The 15,215-nt window shown below is 38.5% G+C and overlaps 1 protein-coding gene across 3 annotated transcripts in view; it reads right to left on the bottom strand.

Annotated features, from left to right (window-relative positions):
* The window catches only part of LOC109860025 (chondroitin sulfate proteoglycan 4), a 51,480-nt gene that overhangs the window by 32,052 nt on the left and 4,213 nt on the right, over nt 1–15,215 (bottom strand). For all 3 annotated transcript variants that reach the window (XM_020438860.1, XM_020438859.1, XM_020438861.1), the window contains exons 2-3: nt 14,002–14,680; nt 6,493–6,656 (exon numbers count right to left, since the gene is read on the bottom strand). In XM_020438860.1, the coding sequence (XP_020294449.1) occupies nt 6,493–6,656; nt 14,002–14,101 (264 nt within the window). In that variant the 5' untranslated portion in view covers nt 14,102–14,680. The remainder of the gene's footprint in view (nt 1–6,492; nt 6,657–14,001; nt 14,681–15,215) is intronic.

Genomic DNA, 15,215 nt, shown 5'->3' with positions numbered 1-15,215 from the left:
TATAATAATAATTTTAACATTTAATCATTTTTATTTTTAATTCCTGACGCGCTGTGCACAAAAAGCCTCTATAGAAAAACATATATATCTCACTATCGAAAAAGACTATATTCTTAAATCAAGAATATATTCTTAAATAAANAATATATTCTTAATTTCAGAAGAATATCATCTAAAATCTTTAAGAAGATTTTTTAAGTATAAAATCTTCTACTTACAAGAATATAATTTTTTTTCGGTGTGCCTGCTACGCGTCGCTCTCGGCAGCGTTGTATTATTACTTCAAATAATTGTTGTAGATCTTGATGATACTTTCGACGTCAGATGTCTGTGCATGATTTAAAAAAACAATATTCACGCGAGCATTTCGACGCAAGCAAACTGCGCAACATTCTGAAGTAAAACAGGACTAAGATCTACACCGAAAAAATTATATTCTCGTAAGTAGATTTTATACTTAAAAAATCTTCTTAAAGATTTTTAGATGATATTCTTCTGAAATTAAGAATATATTCTTTATTTAAGAAAATATTCTTAATTTAAGAATATAGTATTTTTCGACAGTGAGATATATATGTTTTTCTATAGAGGCTTTTTATATTCTAATCAGTATATATTCTTATCAATATTACTATTTAGAGGATTTTCCTCTTAAAATAAGAAACTCTTCTTGGCGCCTATTTTAGTATAAAATATACTTAAAGTAAGTGGGATATCCTCAAAACAAGAATACAATTTTTTCGGTGTACAAACAATATTTCTAAGAAAACTTACGGACGCTCATGTACGGACTTTGACAAGTTGCAATGAAAATGGTTGAAAAGACTATTGAGAAAATAAATCTCGCGCTTAAACGTAAAAACCGCAGTGATGACGGATAATAAATACACCTCCTTTATTCTTTTTCTATAATCTCGCTACTTAAACAGTGTCCTACGTTTTTCAACTCGATGCGATGCATTATCGAGTTAGCAGATAGTACACGACGCGCTTTAGCGAGAGGTGAAGTAACGGAATCCTGATAAAGAGACTCTAATCGTGATCCAATTTCGAGCGTCCGAGACTTACTGCGTTTCGGGCGGCGGCGGCTACAACGACGACGCCGACGCCGACGCCGACGCCGACGCCGTTCCTCGTTACAGTCTCTCGGTTGATCCTACATAAAAGATCGAGGAGCGTCCGTTGCGGTTCTTCTATCTCTTTAATGAAAAGTTGATCGTCTCCGAGACTAAAAGTCAGTGACGCAGCAGCATTACGTCCGTACTGACGCAACGATGACGTTTCTGTCCGGCTCGGTTTTACGATCGACCTCCGATAATAAAGGCGCGAGCTTTCTGCGAGTTTACGCGACGATGGCACAGTCAAATGCAGGCAAAATGCCGAATGACTATGCAGGACCCCATTAATATGTATAAGCGCGCGAGAGACGCGACACTTTGCAGAATGTAAACGCCGCCTCTATACACACACATATAGTCGCGCTCTCAAGAGCCCGGCGGTGGTGCCGATGGTCGCGAAACATTATGAACGCACCGACGATTGGAAAGTGAACAATATCGGAAGCATTCCGCGGATTCGAATCGTCGAATTATCAACCGGCACGAGTCTCGGGACAAGACTGCGGCAAATACCATTGTGTGTGATACACATCGATATATGTATCAAAGTTCACCGTGTGAATATGAATTGCCACGGATATCCCGAGTCGAAATTTTGATGCTACTTTCAAACTTTTGAAGATACTCTTTGAACCTATTTAACTGACCAATATGCTTATTTAAACCTACTTTGACACTTATATTCATTTACTCCTCTTTTGAACCTTTAATTCTATAAATTTTACGTTACTCCTATTTTGAACCTACAAACACTCTCGATATTTTGGTGATTGAAGTAGATTCTTTTTACATAGGAAAAAAACATTTTTTAACATAAATTGAACCTACTTTACTATCGTAACTCCTATATATAGTAGAATGAGAGGTTCATCAGAGAGTCAAAATTTCGACTCGGGATATCAGTCGATAAACGAAAGAAATGCTGCACGTAAAAACGCAACTTTATATCTATCCCATCTTGTTCAGCAAGCAATCACCGGGCAAGCAAAACACACGCGTCGTATCGCTCAAAATTTTCCCTTTCACTATTGGTGTCGCCGATGAAAGCTTACACGTTGAAAGGTGAGCAATATCTCGAAACGCTAGCAGTAATTAAGTTTCGATTCGTCGGATTAGCGGAGACTCAAGATTAACGATTCCATTTCGCGCGCGCACGAGAAAATAAAGTCATTGGTGAAACGCTTGCTTTCGTTGTTTTTCGTTGCAACAATAACAAATGTGTTTACGCGCATGTTGCTGTTTTTTAAATACATAGCAGCTAACGCTGCCGAGAAAATATCTACTTAGATCGGAGAAAAACGCTCGCGTATTATTTATAGTAGTCATGTTTTGTAATTATTAGGGATTATACAGTTCTCCTAACGAAGGGAAAAAGTACTGCGCGTATTTTTTTATTCTAATTACACGGTATTATAGTCCATTATATTAACCACGCTGCTATTTGCATTTTTAACGTGTCTCAGCTTCTCATTACGATGCAATCGGTTTATTAAAGACTTTCTGTTCTAGCAGTAAGAACGTTGATTGAAAAAAAAAAAAAAAAAAAAAAAATGTGTTTCCAATTGTTATATACATAATAAGATCGTTAACAAGAGAATTAAAGACTGTGCGTAGTGAAGGTATCTTGCTCATAATCGATGAGAATAAACCAAGTTTGCGGAATAAATTTAATTAAAACACTCAGAGAGATCCGCGAGACTCGCGGAAATACCGCGGGGGGATAAGAGAAGGAGAAAAGTTTATGAAATCCCCGAATATACTGCATGAGAGAGCGCGGAACTGCTACATATATATCGCCGGCTGGAAAGCGGGCGATATCGCGATATATCGTCGCAATTAAGTTCTGAATCGGCGGATTATCGTCGGATATAGAGGGGCTTTCAAGCCTCTCCGGAGACGTCGAGCAAGGTCTCTCTTCTCTCTCCTCGTGTCGAGGAGGAGGCACACGAGACCCCCGGAAGACTGCCATAGCCTTTTTTGCTCCCTGCTTCGTTTATCCTCCGCCTTCATCCTCCTTAACGATCTTCTTAACAAATTTAATTAAGCCCCGAGCCAAGCGAGCGCGAAAGCGCAGTTTCTTCTTCGGTCTCGGTCTCGGACTTAACCCTTCGCGAAATTAGATTCGCGCGGTTTTCTCGACGGGATTCATGCGAGTAACCGGCGGAATATCGCGCACACACCTGCACGCGGCTAATGCACTCTCCCGCGGGAGTGGAAGATATTTTAATACTGGCACAACCGGAGATCCTCGCGTAACGTTCTCTATCCTAAGGTTAAGATGGTACGGGAGGAGAATGAGAGAGTCGTAAAAGAGGTGGGCGGGTTGCGCGAGAGGATTGAGATTGATGAAAATTTCGTGATTGGAGTGCGCAAGGCGCTGTTGAATACGCCGTGAAGCACTTTCGACGTAACGGTTACCGTAACGACACGCGGCCAGAGAATGTAGCAGGCAAATCGATTATTACTAACTCGTACACTCGCGCTTTCGGGGGAGAAAATAATATTCCGCAATCCGCGCTCGCATAATCTTACATAATCGTAACATAGTTGTAACGAGAGTCAAGACGCGCTAACGTGTGTTTTACTCGAGGAATGACGAAAGAGGAGCAAAGCGGGGGAGAGTGATAATGATGAATCATAGTAGAATACAAGAGAGAAAGAGAAAGAGTAAGAGCGCGGGAATATTAATCGTTGGAAAATTAATAATCTGTGGAGCAAAGTCGTAACTTGGTTGCGACTCGGTTCTTTGTGCATAATTAGAAGCGGCCGCGCAGCTCTCATCAGCGGTTTGTTATCAAGAGACGTGATGATGGCTACCACGCCGAGAGAGTTCTATCGCTGTCAGTCTGTTTTTCTCATTATAACTCGTGAAACTAGTTTATAGGCCTCCGGACCGTTATTCTCTATCTCTATCACGTGTACGTACACATGTTTCACACATGCACCTATATAACCGTGTTCGTCGACCACAGCAGTCTTGACGCTCGTCGTCATAATAATATAGATATCGATCATGAAAGTCGTATATTCTGCGAATATTCAATTTGAATTTCAATTTCTGCCTCCAGTAGGTATGAACCGGCATGTGAAACGTTGTTACATATAATGTAATAGTGTCCAATGTGTGTTCTCTGAGGCTTGCCAATCTAGCGACATAAAAATGTACTACGCGTTGCCCTCCCGCGGAGAATAATATACTTTGAAATACATTCTTTCCTGCTTATTTTTTCTCGATCGCCAAACGCGAAATTTGGCCGAACAAGAAATTTTCTCTTTCATGTTTCCGATATTCACGCATTAGTGTGTCTATACACTGTATGTTTAATTGCGCGCGTGAATTGTTATACAAGATTCACTTTCTTTCTCTTATGAATTATTAATTATCTTTTTAGAGGTAATTTTTTATGTTGAAAATTTATTTGTTCACGGATAAACAAGGCCGTGAAGAACATCACACTTGGCTCTTTGTTCGCGCTTAAAAACTCCTCTCCGTATCTTGTTTTTCACTCGGAAGAAAAATTCTGTCATTCGGACGATCCGTGACGTTCATTACCGCGTAAAATCCGATCGAGTGACTCCGTTTCACGCGTCAGACAGTTTTGACCGATCGCGTGAAATCCTGACCAATGTGCAAAAACGAACGCAACGTGGCGCAAGCGGCTTTCCAACCTCTTGCTGAAACATCGCTGGTATTGATGTGCAATAAAACCGTGTGCGTTTTAGGAAAAAAAAGAGAATCAACTTCGTCATCGCGCGATGGGTAGCATAACAATTTCATTTCACGAAAACATCGATGGAAAGGACATTACGCGTTTTTGTTCCAGCGGTCGTTCGACTCGCTTGTAAAACCATCGCGTTGAGTCGTCAAACCAATTAAACCAAAAAAAAAAGAAACACGTTGTTAATCTTTCGACAAAATAACAAAGTTGTTGTATGCGTCGCGAAAACCGTTTGTCAACCTCGTTCGCGAAGTTCTTACTACGGAAACAAACAGCGTATTTTACGATGAAAACTCTCACGATCCGTCGAGGTCGGTCGGTTAGGATATGACAGAGACAAGTTAGATTAACCACTCGGCGATTGTGGCGCAATCGCCACCGGCCGAAATGTGATAGTTCGCTATATCGAAATTCGCTCCACAATTGAATTTGGCGACTGGTTTGGTTGTATCTCGCTTGTAGCGAATCAATTAATATTTAGTTTTTCTCTCTTTTAGCACACGTCCTATTTTGTGTCTCTGTATGTAAGATTTCTCCATCTATCTTTTCCACGTACGTATAAAGATTTTTACACGTCGGAATAAGATATACACTGCGAGAAAAATCTTATTGTTAGTGTTTTCAATAACGTAACCGTTTTAACGCAAAAAATTACACGTTATCAATATCTTAGTAAAAATATTATTCTGTTACGTTTAAGTCACATGACCTTTTACGTTGCCTTTTTATCGATCTTTTAACTGATATTCAACGTTTTTACAGATCATTGCTTCTGTTCTGTTCTTTTTTTGTTCTTATCCTGTTTTAGAATGCGACATATTTCTTATTTGCTTTTTCTTAAGAACAACGTTTTTAATATGAATATATATCTTCTTTTTCGCATTTTAAACAACCGCCAAGACTTGCAGAGCAAGTGACGTCGGTTAAAAGAAAGAACTAATGTTGGCCAAATGTCACTCTATATTTACTTTGCACAAAAGATGTGTAAACATATATATATATATAAACGATACGCAATATAAAAACCAGAAAATCGTATCTAAAAAATTAGAATGTTCAATATAAATCGAGTTCAATGACAAAAATAAAAAGCAGAAAAAAATTAGAACAAGAAATGTACAACATTACAAATTTATATATCCATTTACGCAATTCATGTCGAATATGCAGCGCACGCCGCAAAATTTGCTACATCGTGATGATTAGGATCTTTTCCTGGATGCAATATAGTTTGCGGTGCGGTTGGAATCCTGCCATCTCTTTCGTCGAGGAAATAAGAATCCCCGTTGAAGTAATAAGAACCGCGGACATGCGCGCGAGTGTTACATCTGAGAGCGGTGAATCTTTTTTTTTTTTTTTTTTCTTCTTTTCCGTATCGCCCCCGCGGGAGAATATTTTAGCGCGCGCGCACACACACACACACACACACGAAACCTCGAGTTTTTTTTCGGCGTGTCACAGAGCGTGTGTCTAATTTCTCCGCGAGGACACGGTGGAGAGAAGAGAGAGACAGACAGAGAGGGAAAGAAAGTAAGAAAGAAAAGTCTTGACAGGCGTATTGCAGCACGTGCGACCCGTTAACGACAAACGACCGGTGCAACCAAACAACACAGAAAGCCTATTAATAGAAGTAAGCGCCTAAGAAGCAAACAAACCTTCAATCTGCCGGCTTCGAGTTTGATCAGGCAGTAATCCGTCTTGCCGGCAGCCAATAGCAGCATAGCGTCAGCGAGATGAGTTCGGAACCGGAAACTGATGTCAGTAGCATCCTTGGCCTCTTGAACCGGAAGATGGATGTAGCTTGCCCCGTAAAACGACACTGCAAGTTTAACAAATTTAATGCGTTTAAGTGAGGTACAACCTAGGAAGACCGATGGTACGTGTTATTTTATGTATATATATATATATGTATATATATATATATATATATATATATATATATTTTACACGCCGGACAATTTGCTGAAGAGAGAGATGAAAAAAAGAAGAGATGAAGATAAAGAGAAAGAGAGAGAGAGAGAAAGATAAAAAGTGAGGGGAAAAAAATGCGCTATTAACGTTGCAATCTTTCATTTTAATTTACATAATGTTGTAATGTTCTCTCCATCGTACCAACCCTTCATGGAAATCTGGAAATTGCAGACAGTCTCGTTGTAACCAACGAGACGAAAGCGGGATCGCTATTATAACCAAGATTTGCTCTTTGCATCACGCTGACTAATATAGTAATAATTAAAATATGAGTTTTTGCTAACAGAAACAAAGAAGAAAAAAAAATGTTGAGCATAACGTTCGCGAACGTTCTATTTTTGCGTAGAGTAAAAAGCGCGGGTGAAAATACGTTGCAGTCTCGCGCGCAAGACCTCATTTTTCTTCGCTGCCGAGGAAGAGAAATTAAGTGTCACTCGAAAAGTTTTATTTCGTTCATCTGTTTCTCCGATAACTTTTGAATTGCGCGAACTGAAGTGGCTTTCTTCAAGAAATTTGATATATTCATCACACTGCACCTGTAAACAGCGGTAAATAAGTTGTAAAGAGTACGAAGAGATATAGACAAGAAAAAAACTGACGATTTTGCAAATTTTTTATAAAGTTCTTGTGTCGGCTACCTAATTACATTTATTATTAAAGATAAATACCTGCTATAAATTTTCACGGCTATATTGATATTTGTAATAGTGAGAAAAGGATGCTAACAATAAGTATGATAAAAACATGAAGTATAGTATAAAAGAAGTGCACCGAAAAAATTGTATTCTTGTTTTGAGAATATTCCACTTACTTTAAGTATATTTTATACTAAAATAGGCGCCAAGAAGAGTTTCTTATTTTAAGAGAAAAATCCTCTAAATAGTAATATCGATAAGAATATATACTGATTAGAATATAAAAAGCCTCTATAGAAAAACATATATATCTCACTATCGAAAAAGACTATATTCTTAACTTAAGAATATATATTCTTAAATAAAGAATATATTCTTAATTTCAGAAGAATATCATCTAAAATCTTTAAGAAGATTTTTTAAGTATAAAATCTTCTACTTATAAGAATATAATTTTTTCGGTGTGTGAACGTAGTTTTATATAAAGTTTTATTATTCATAATGCTTTTTTTTATTAATAGAAAGAGAAAAAGAGAATAAATTATTTATAATGCTAACAAATTACGTATTTACGTGCTTAAAATTATTCTGTTTTCTTGCATCAGTTGTCGGTTGCATCACCGAAAAAATTGTATTCTTGTTTTGAGGATATCCCACTTACTTTAAGTATATTTTATACTAAAATAGGCGCCAAGAAGAGTTTCTTATTTTAAGAGGAAAATCCTCTAAATAGTAATATTGATAAGAATATATACTGATTAGAATATAAAAAGCCTCTATAGAAAAACATATATATCTCACTATCGAAAAAGACTATATTCTTAAATTAAGAATATTTTCTTAAATAAAAAATATATTCTTAATTTCAGAAGAATATCATCTAAAATCTTTAAGAAGATTTTTTAAGTATAAAATCTTCTACTTACGAGAATATAATTTTTTCGGTGATCATCTGCCGAAATACGTGTCATCGTGTTTGAAACAAAAGAACGGCATGTTTTCAAATAAACACACACACTCTTAAGTCAAAGTCCTTTTTTATTTATTGATACTTTTAATAATTATTCGACGGTGAGAGATGAAAAATATCACATCAAATTGACATATTTAACATATGGATATATAGTTCCGATGTGAAAATATATAGATACTTTTAACGATGTAAAAGTGTAGTGTGATTATAGGGATATGCGTGCGATTATTAATCGCATTGCTCGTCGAAAATTTATCCGCGGATTCTAAGTTTTCAAAGTCTATTATCAGTAAGTACTCGCTCGAGCCACTTCATTAACAAAAGCGGCAGTAGCGGACCTGGCGGCAGGTTGATGAATGGATCGTCAAAGTTCTCCGGGTCTCTCTGGGCGTTTACCACGAACTTACACCATTGTTTTATAGCCGTACAAATATCGCTTTGGAGTCCGAATAAAAAGTGATAAATAGCGAATCTGTGGTTGAGTCTCGCAAACTTCTCTTCATAGACCTCCCTAGAGGAGGCGCTTCGAAGGAGGACTATTGCGACTCGTAAAATATTCTCGATTAACGGGAACACGTTTCCTGAAACTATCACGGATTGTAAAATGAATGTGTCGACGCTTCGATTGAGCCGATGAATGATCGCTTTCAAAACGCCTCAAACGAGCACTGAGAGAAAGAGAGAGAGAGATCGTATCTCGCAACGCGTGCGTTTATATAGAGACATGTATAAAGGAACGAACCAAGTTACCACAAGGTTTATTTCTCACCCCTCCGTAAATGATCTAAGAACGCGTTCAAGTACGTGGAATAACTGCACGGGCCATTAAGTACGAAGAATCTTTCTCTATCTCTCTCTCTCTCTCTCTCTCTCACTCATTCACTCACCCACTCTCTACTATCTTCTTCTCGGTTAACCGGCGCATAGGAACATTAACGTTGAATCGATCGTACGTATTGCTCCGGGTGTTTTGCAGTTCAATGCACTTGAGGCTTACTCAATTCGCGTTATCCACGCGAATCGCAATATTTGCGTGCATACAAAGGAAGTGCAGCTCGAAGCAGAAACGCTGATGCTTGACAACATCCTCGTTTCTCTCGTGCAAGTCTTCCGTATAAATAAAGCGTCTCTCGTCCATTGTGTGTTGTGGAGCGCACAAGCTAATTTGCGGAAACTCAAAAATAAGCAATAAATGAACAAAGTATTTTTATGAAAAAATTAATGTAACTTTTTTTAAAAAGTTCAATCCTAAAAAATTCAGTGAAATAATAGTCTAACTTTTCGAACAAATATGCACGAACTCTTCGCCGACTTTAAAAATTATAGTTCACATGGACATAATTAAAGTTTGCAATTGATAAAAACACTTCAAACATTTATAACCGAACAATCAAAAGTTATAACATATAAAATTATGAAAATATGTTCTAGCAAGGCGCTTAATGGCGCAATAATAAAATACACAAGTTCGGAACGCAAAGTTTTTAACTTTGAAAATAATTGCCTGTGTTATCTTCTCATTTGCAAATCTGATCATGTGCAACACACTTCAGATATATGATTATCGTTTCTATCCGTACTATAGATTGTTATTCCAATCGTACGCCCACGTATCGATCCATTCGCTAACGGTAATTACGATTCTCAGCGGCTGTGGTATACGCGGATATCGAAAATGTGCATTCAGTTGTTATTCGATAGGTTATTTGTTTTATAAAATTACTAAAAACCTGGAATCTGCTTTCGCGGTACAAAGCGTTGTTGCAAACACACATCTATATAAGGGATAGGTTTAATCACGCGAATATGTTCGTTTTGGCGAATTTTATAACATACCATTGTCACAAAGAGAAATTGTACTCATTATGAAGGAAGATTAAACAATAAAGTAAAATAATTAACATGGATGTACACAGAATGTGTCTATTACATTACATTTTGTCAACGATTTATCTTCGGTCGCCGCGCGATATCGAGATGTCACTCAACATATTTATATATAAACGACAAAGTAATAAAAATAAATAATATATTATGCTCGGAAAACACAAGTGAATTTTTGTTGTTGCGTTCATCGAAATATATATATATATTTTTTTTTCAGACCGTTACTAAGCGACGTAACTAATATATATTGGTCGATCCGCAAACGGAGTAATGCATCCAACCGTGCCATTAATAGACTAACTAAGTGCGTCGGTTCTCTCTCCTACAATTTCTCGGATATATTTCAAATCGAATTTTCCGCGTTTTCCCGTTGATTATATATATGTATATATATCCGCCGGTTGTATATCGAATTTCACTAAACACTCCGACTGACCTGCATTCGATATGAAGCGGAATAAACGCGCGCGAGGAAAGGGAACTAGAACGCGCGCGGGCTATACACGCGGGTTATGAGATACGAGCACTTAGAGCCCCGTTTTACCGCACTCGTAATTCTATTTTTCTTTGCGAGTCGTGGAGATTCCTTTCGCGGTTACATTCGTAAGCGTAATTGGCCGACGGGCGTCCGTGAAAAAGTATACGGTGCATTACTCGCGCAGCGATGGCGGTTGATGCGGCAATGCGAACGGCAAATGGAAATGATCTCGTAAGGTTTCATGGAAATTGCCGAGTGTTCTGTTTCCTGGCAATTCTTTCGACGGATATATCGAGTGTTTCGCGCATAATAATAAAAATAAACAATTCACGCGACCCAATTGCACGCGGCCGATCTTAATTACAGCTAATATTCAAACACATTTGACTTGCACAAAGTCACGAGAACGCGGCGTTTGACACGATCGTGTGTACAGTGATTAAGTGCTCGAGAAAACCGATTGCGCTAATCTAGGTTAAATTGTATTTAACGATTTATATTTAAACCAAAGTAAAAGCTGGCCGCGATTAAGTCCGGTGAAAAGCGATGGGGTCTTTTTTTCTCGAGAAAGAAAAGCGTCGAAGAAGATTTCCAAATAAACCGTGTGGTTTCAATGTTGTTTGTATATAAATTTCCGGCAATATTTTGTAATCGCTGTATCATCGTATGCGTATACTTCGCCGCAATTATGCTTACAGACATTTATGGAAATTTCTTTTACCGTGTTGCAAAAACATTTTTATCATGTTATAGTACTCGACTGCATTTTCACAGAATGTAAACCGCATAACTGGCACGCAAAAATACGCGGTCGATGTAACGCGGCCGCATAGCAGCAGTATTTTTTCTCTTTTACCCTTTCCTCTTCTTCATTTTCTCTCTCTCTCTCGCTCTCTCTCTCTCTCCCCTTTCTCTTTCTCGATGCGCATGTTTTTCGCGAAAATATGTATCCAGTCTGGACCAGAACATGTAAAAACAAATGCACAATATCGCAACGCAACGCGACAGTCTCGCACGCGTCGCGCAGATTAAACCGACAAACGGGAAACTGATTAGAGCGGCAAGGTATCTCATTTTATTTTGACGGTATTTCAGAGGTAATGTTTTGCGAGAAATGTAATTTTACGTTGGATCAGTTGTGAATAATTTAAAACGAACCGCTCGTCATCCGCGCCGTTTGCATTCCTTGGCTATTAATTTACATCATAGGCGCCTCCCGTTCAGTACATCTTTCGCGGATTATTATGGCCGGTAATTCTATGTACGTATATTTGTATAAATCGAGTCGAACGGATTTAAACGTTTTCGTATATATATCTATAAGCAGCGACAGCTGATACAAATTTGGAATAGAGAGTTCACAATAGGTATGTATCAACATGCGAATGAACATGTCGCGTGCGCAGATTTATTGGCACACAAAAATACACGACATATTGATTGTTGCAAACTGTTCAGCCAAACTATGTTTTCTTTTTTTTTTTTTTTTTTTTAACGAAAAATCTCCGGAAGGGAGAAAGCATGAACAAATTTTCCGTTTGAACGTATATCATATGCGCGATTTGACCGATTGTTGAACTCGCGCAAAGATCGATTTGGCGAATATAAGGCCATCGCGCGCGCCGAAAAAGATGACTCCGTAAAAACGCGGCGCACACGGATTACACGATTCGATTATCCGGTTTATTCAGATGAAATGCCAAGCCGCACATACATCGAGTATTGTACACCGATAACGGACACCGCCGGTAATTCGAACACGAGTACACTTCAATATGTATTGCAACAGCGTATGATTTATAATAGTAGCAAGTTATTATTTTAGCGTGATTTCCGCATTTGATTATTACAAATTGAGTAGATTTAATTAGCGACTCTGAAAAAAACAAAATTTAATCTTCTGACCTGCAATTATGCGACGTACTATATAACACGACTTGTTAAAAATGTTATTTGTTTTTTATTTATTGACTTTGTAATAATATTTTACCATAGAGCTTTTTATAAAAAAACCAATAAAGTGCATTGTATATTATTCGTGTGTGATTTACCTGAGAATAATAATAATATTCTTTTTGTGTGATGTTATTAAATTTTTTGCAACATGTGCAAATAATGTCAAAGAAATTTGGAACACGTAATTCGCGTAAAATTATAGAATAATATTCTCTCTCTTTATCCTACCTAATCAAGATACATGTATATTGGTAAAACTTGAGTTGATTGTGTATGCATAATCGCATATATACGTATATATGTATAATCACTTAGTTCTAACGCAAAATATCTCGCGTGTTTAACGAAGGACATAATGCAAATATTTAATAGCATGCTCGAAACTTCAAGATAACATAGCACCAGAAACAGCTTATTCAAGTTAATCTCAAAATAACTAAAACATCAAGAACGTTAATTTTGATGTTACTGAAATATCGCGAAGCAAGCGTATTTCGCTCTCATATTTATTTTTTGTAGAAGAAAAAACTTTTTTGCGCAATGTGTGTATGAAAAATGTAATGAAATAATTATATAAGTAATTTAAAGAAATTATTCCGCCAAAAAAAAATTTTTTCCGCTCTTATACTAACAATTATTCCAAATATATCCATGTTTACAACCGCACGTTTGCTCGTTCTCTTTTTTTTAGATATCATTGCGATTTTTTACTGAACAAGTTGCTTCTTTTGCTCTATAAATCTCACGAATGGTGACTTTTGGTTACCCAGTGTGAGACTATTCGCGGATTACGGGGTTAAAGTGGCTGAAGTACTCTTGCGTGCATTTCTCCCGATATAATCGCTCGTGCGGGGTATGTTTACGTAGAGAACGCCGGGTGTGCGGCTCCTCCACAGTCTCGCGCACTATCAAAAGCGCTCGGCGATGTGTGCGCGCGCAGGCGACCATTAAACCCGCGCTCTCGCTATAAGTAAATTCGCGGGAACTACTCATGCCAGCAGCCATAAAAGTTAATCTTCACCGCTCGTTCTCGCGCGGTTGTTCTTCCGCGCATCCCTTTTGCATCGGCCGATTCGGCCGATGCAAGGAGCGAAATCCGTATTTCTTTTGGTTCTGCTTTCACGGATCCGAGGGCAAATAACAGGAGAAAGAGTGCGACAAAAGAAAAAGAGAGAGAGAGAGAGAGAGAAAGAGAGAAAGTGATGAAAGAAAAGGGAGTGAAACAAAAGAGCTATAAGCAAAGAGAGAAATCACTGTGTCTTACCTTTTTCGTCTGTTTGGCAGTAACCCAACAGAGAGACCGTTACTGCTAAGAACATTAGCAGTCCCATGTCGGTGAGGAACGCCGGCCTTTTCCTGTGCATCTTCTTTTATTCAGCCAACCCCGTTTCCTGTCTACCTCCGCCCGCAGACTCCCCGCAGACTGGCGCGCGCACTCTTCCACTTTCGCGGCAGCGAAACGGGGTAACACACACCGATCTGACGAACGACTTCACGGACCGGCTCTTAAGGGATATCGATTTCACGTGACGGGGGTTACAAAACGCTATTTACGGGGTAGAGCGGGCTAAGATTCGAACGTACTTTTCCCATCCATTTCTTGCTCGTATGTCTTCCCCGTCACGCACATCGCAAGGATCTTTCTCTCTTCTTCCGCGAGAAACGTTTGATGTCTACGAATCACAGCGACACGGGAGAGGGGATTAGTAGTCGAATTGAGACGCTTTCTCTTCTTGCAGACGCGTGCTTATCGATTGTAGCACGCGGTGCATCCGTGGGGACGCTAACGGCTGATTTAGTGGAAAAGTGTGAAACCGGTGAACGCTCCCACGAACGTGGTCGTCGGTTCTTGGGTGACGTGTCTCCCAGGATGCGAAGCGGACGGTGCGAAAGCTGGCATCTCGTATTGCACGTATTCCCTTCGGTCGCCGATTCGGTCGATTCTGAAAGAACACAGCGAATGCACACAGCTATAAAACGACGACGCGCAGACTTTCGCGTGTGAAACAGTGTTTTTCCGTAACGCCGGCATACCGGGGCTTTCAGGCTTTCGACACGTACGCGTTTGCAGAAAGCTCCGCGTATACGCGAAAACTTGTGTCAGAGCGTACGTTGAATATCGCGGAGCAGGTGCGCGATGTGTGTCCGATAACTTTTGCGCGTCGAAAGAAAAAATATTTGAGAAATAGTATCGATATAATCGAGAAATATTACAACGCGTTAATAGAAATTTTGTCAGTGACAATTAACATATATTCTATAAAGCGCTCTTTGGAAAATTAATATTGGCATTCAATTAACATTATCATTAATAAATTTTCAATATATACATGTATCCTGAACAATTAAACTACAAAACTTAATCTTCGCTAAAACTCGCGTGTCTGATGATTGTCAATGCACATGTGAAAGTTAAAAATTTATATAAAATCTTTCTCTCTCTCTCTCTCTCTCTCTATATATATATATATATATATA

Source organism: Pseudomyrmex gracilis, unplaced genomic scaffold (genome assembly GCF_002006095.1).
Source record: "Pseudomyrmex gracilis isolate BER0280 unplaced genomic scaffold, ASM200609v1 scaffold_315, whole genome shotgun sequence".
Classification (NCBI taxonomy): domain Eukaryota; kingdom Metazoa; phylum Arthropoda; class Insecta; order Hymenoptera; family Formicidae; genus Pseudomyrmex; species Pseudomyrmex gracilis.
The sequence above is the reverse complement of the archived record's forward strand: the minus strand, read 5'-3'. Positions and strand labels throughout refer to the sequence as shown.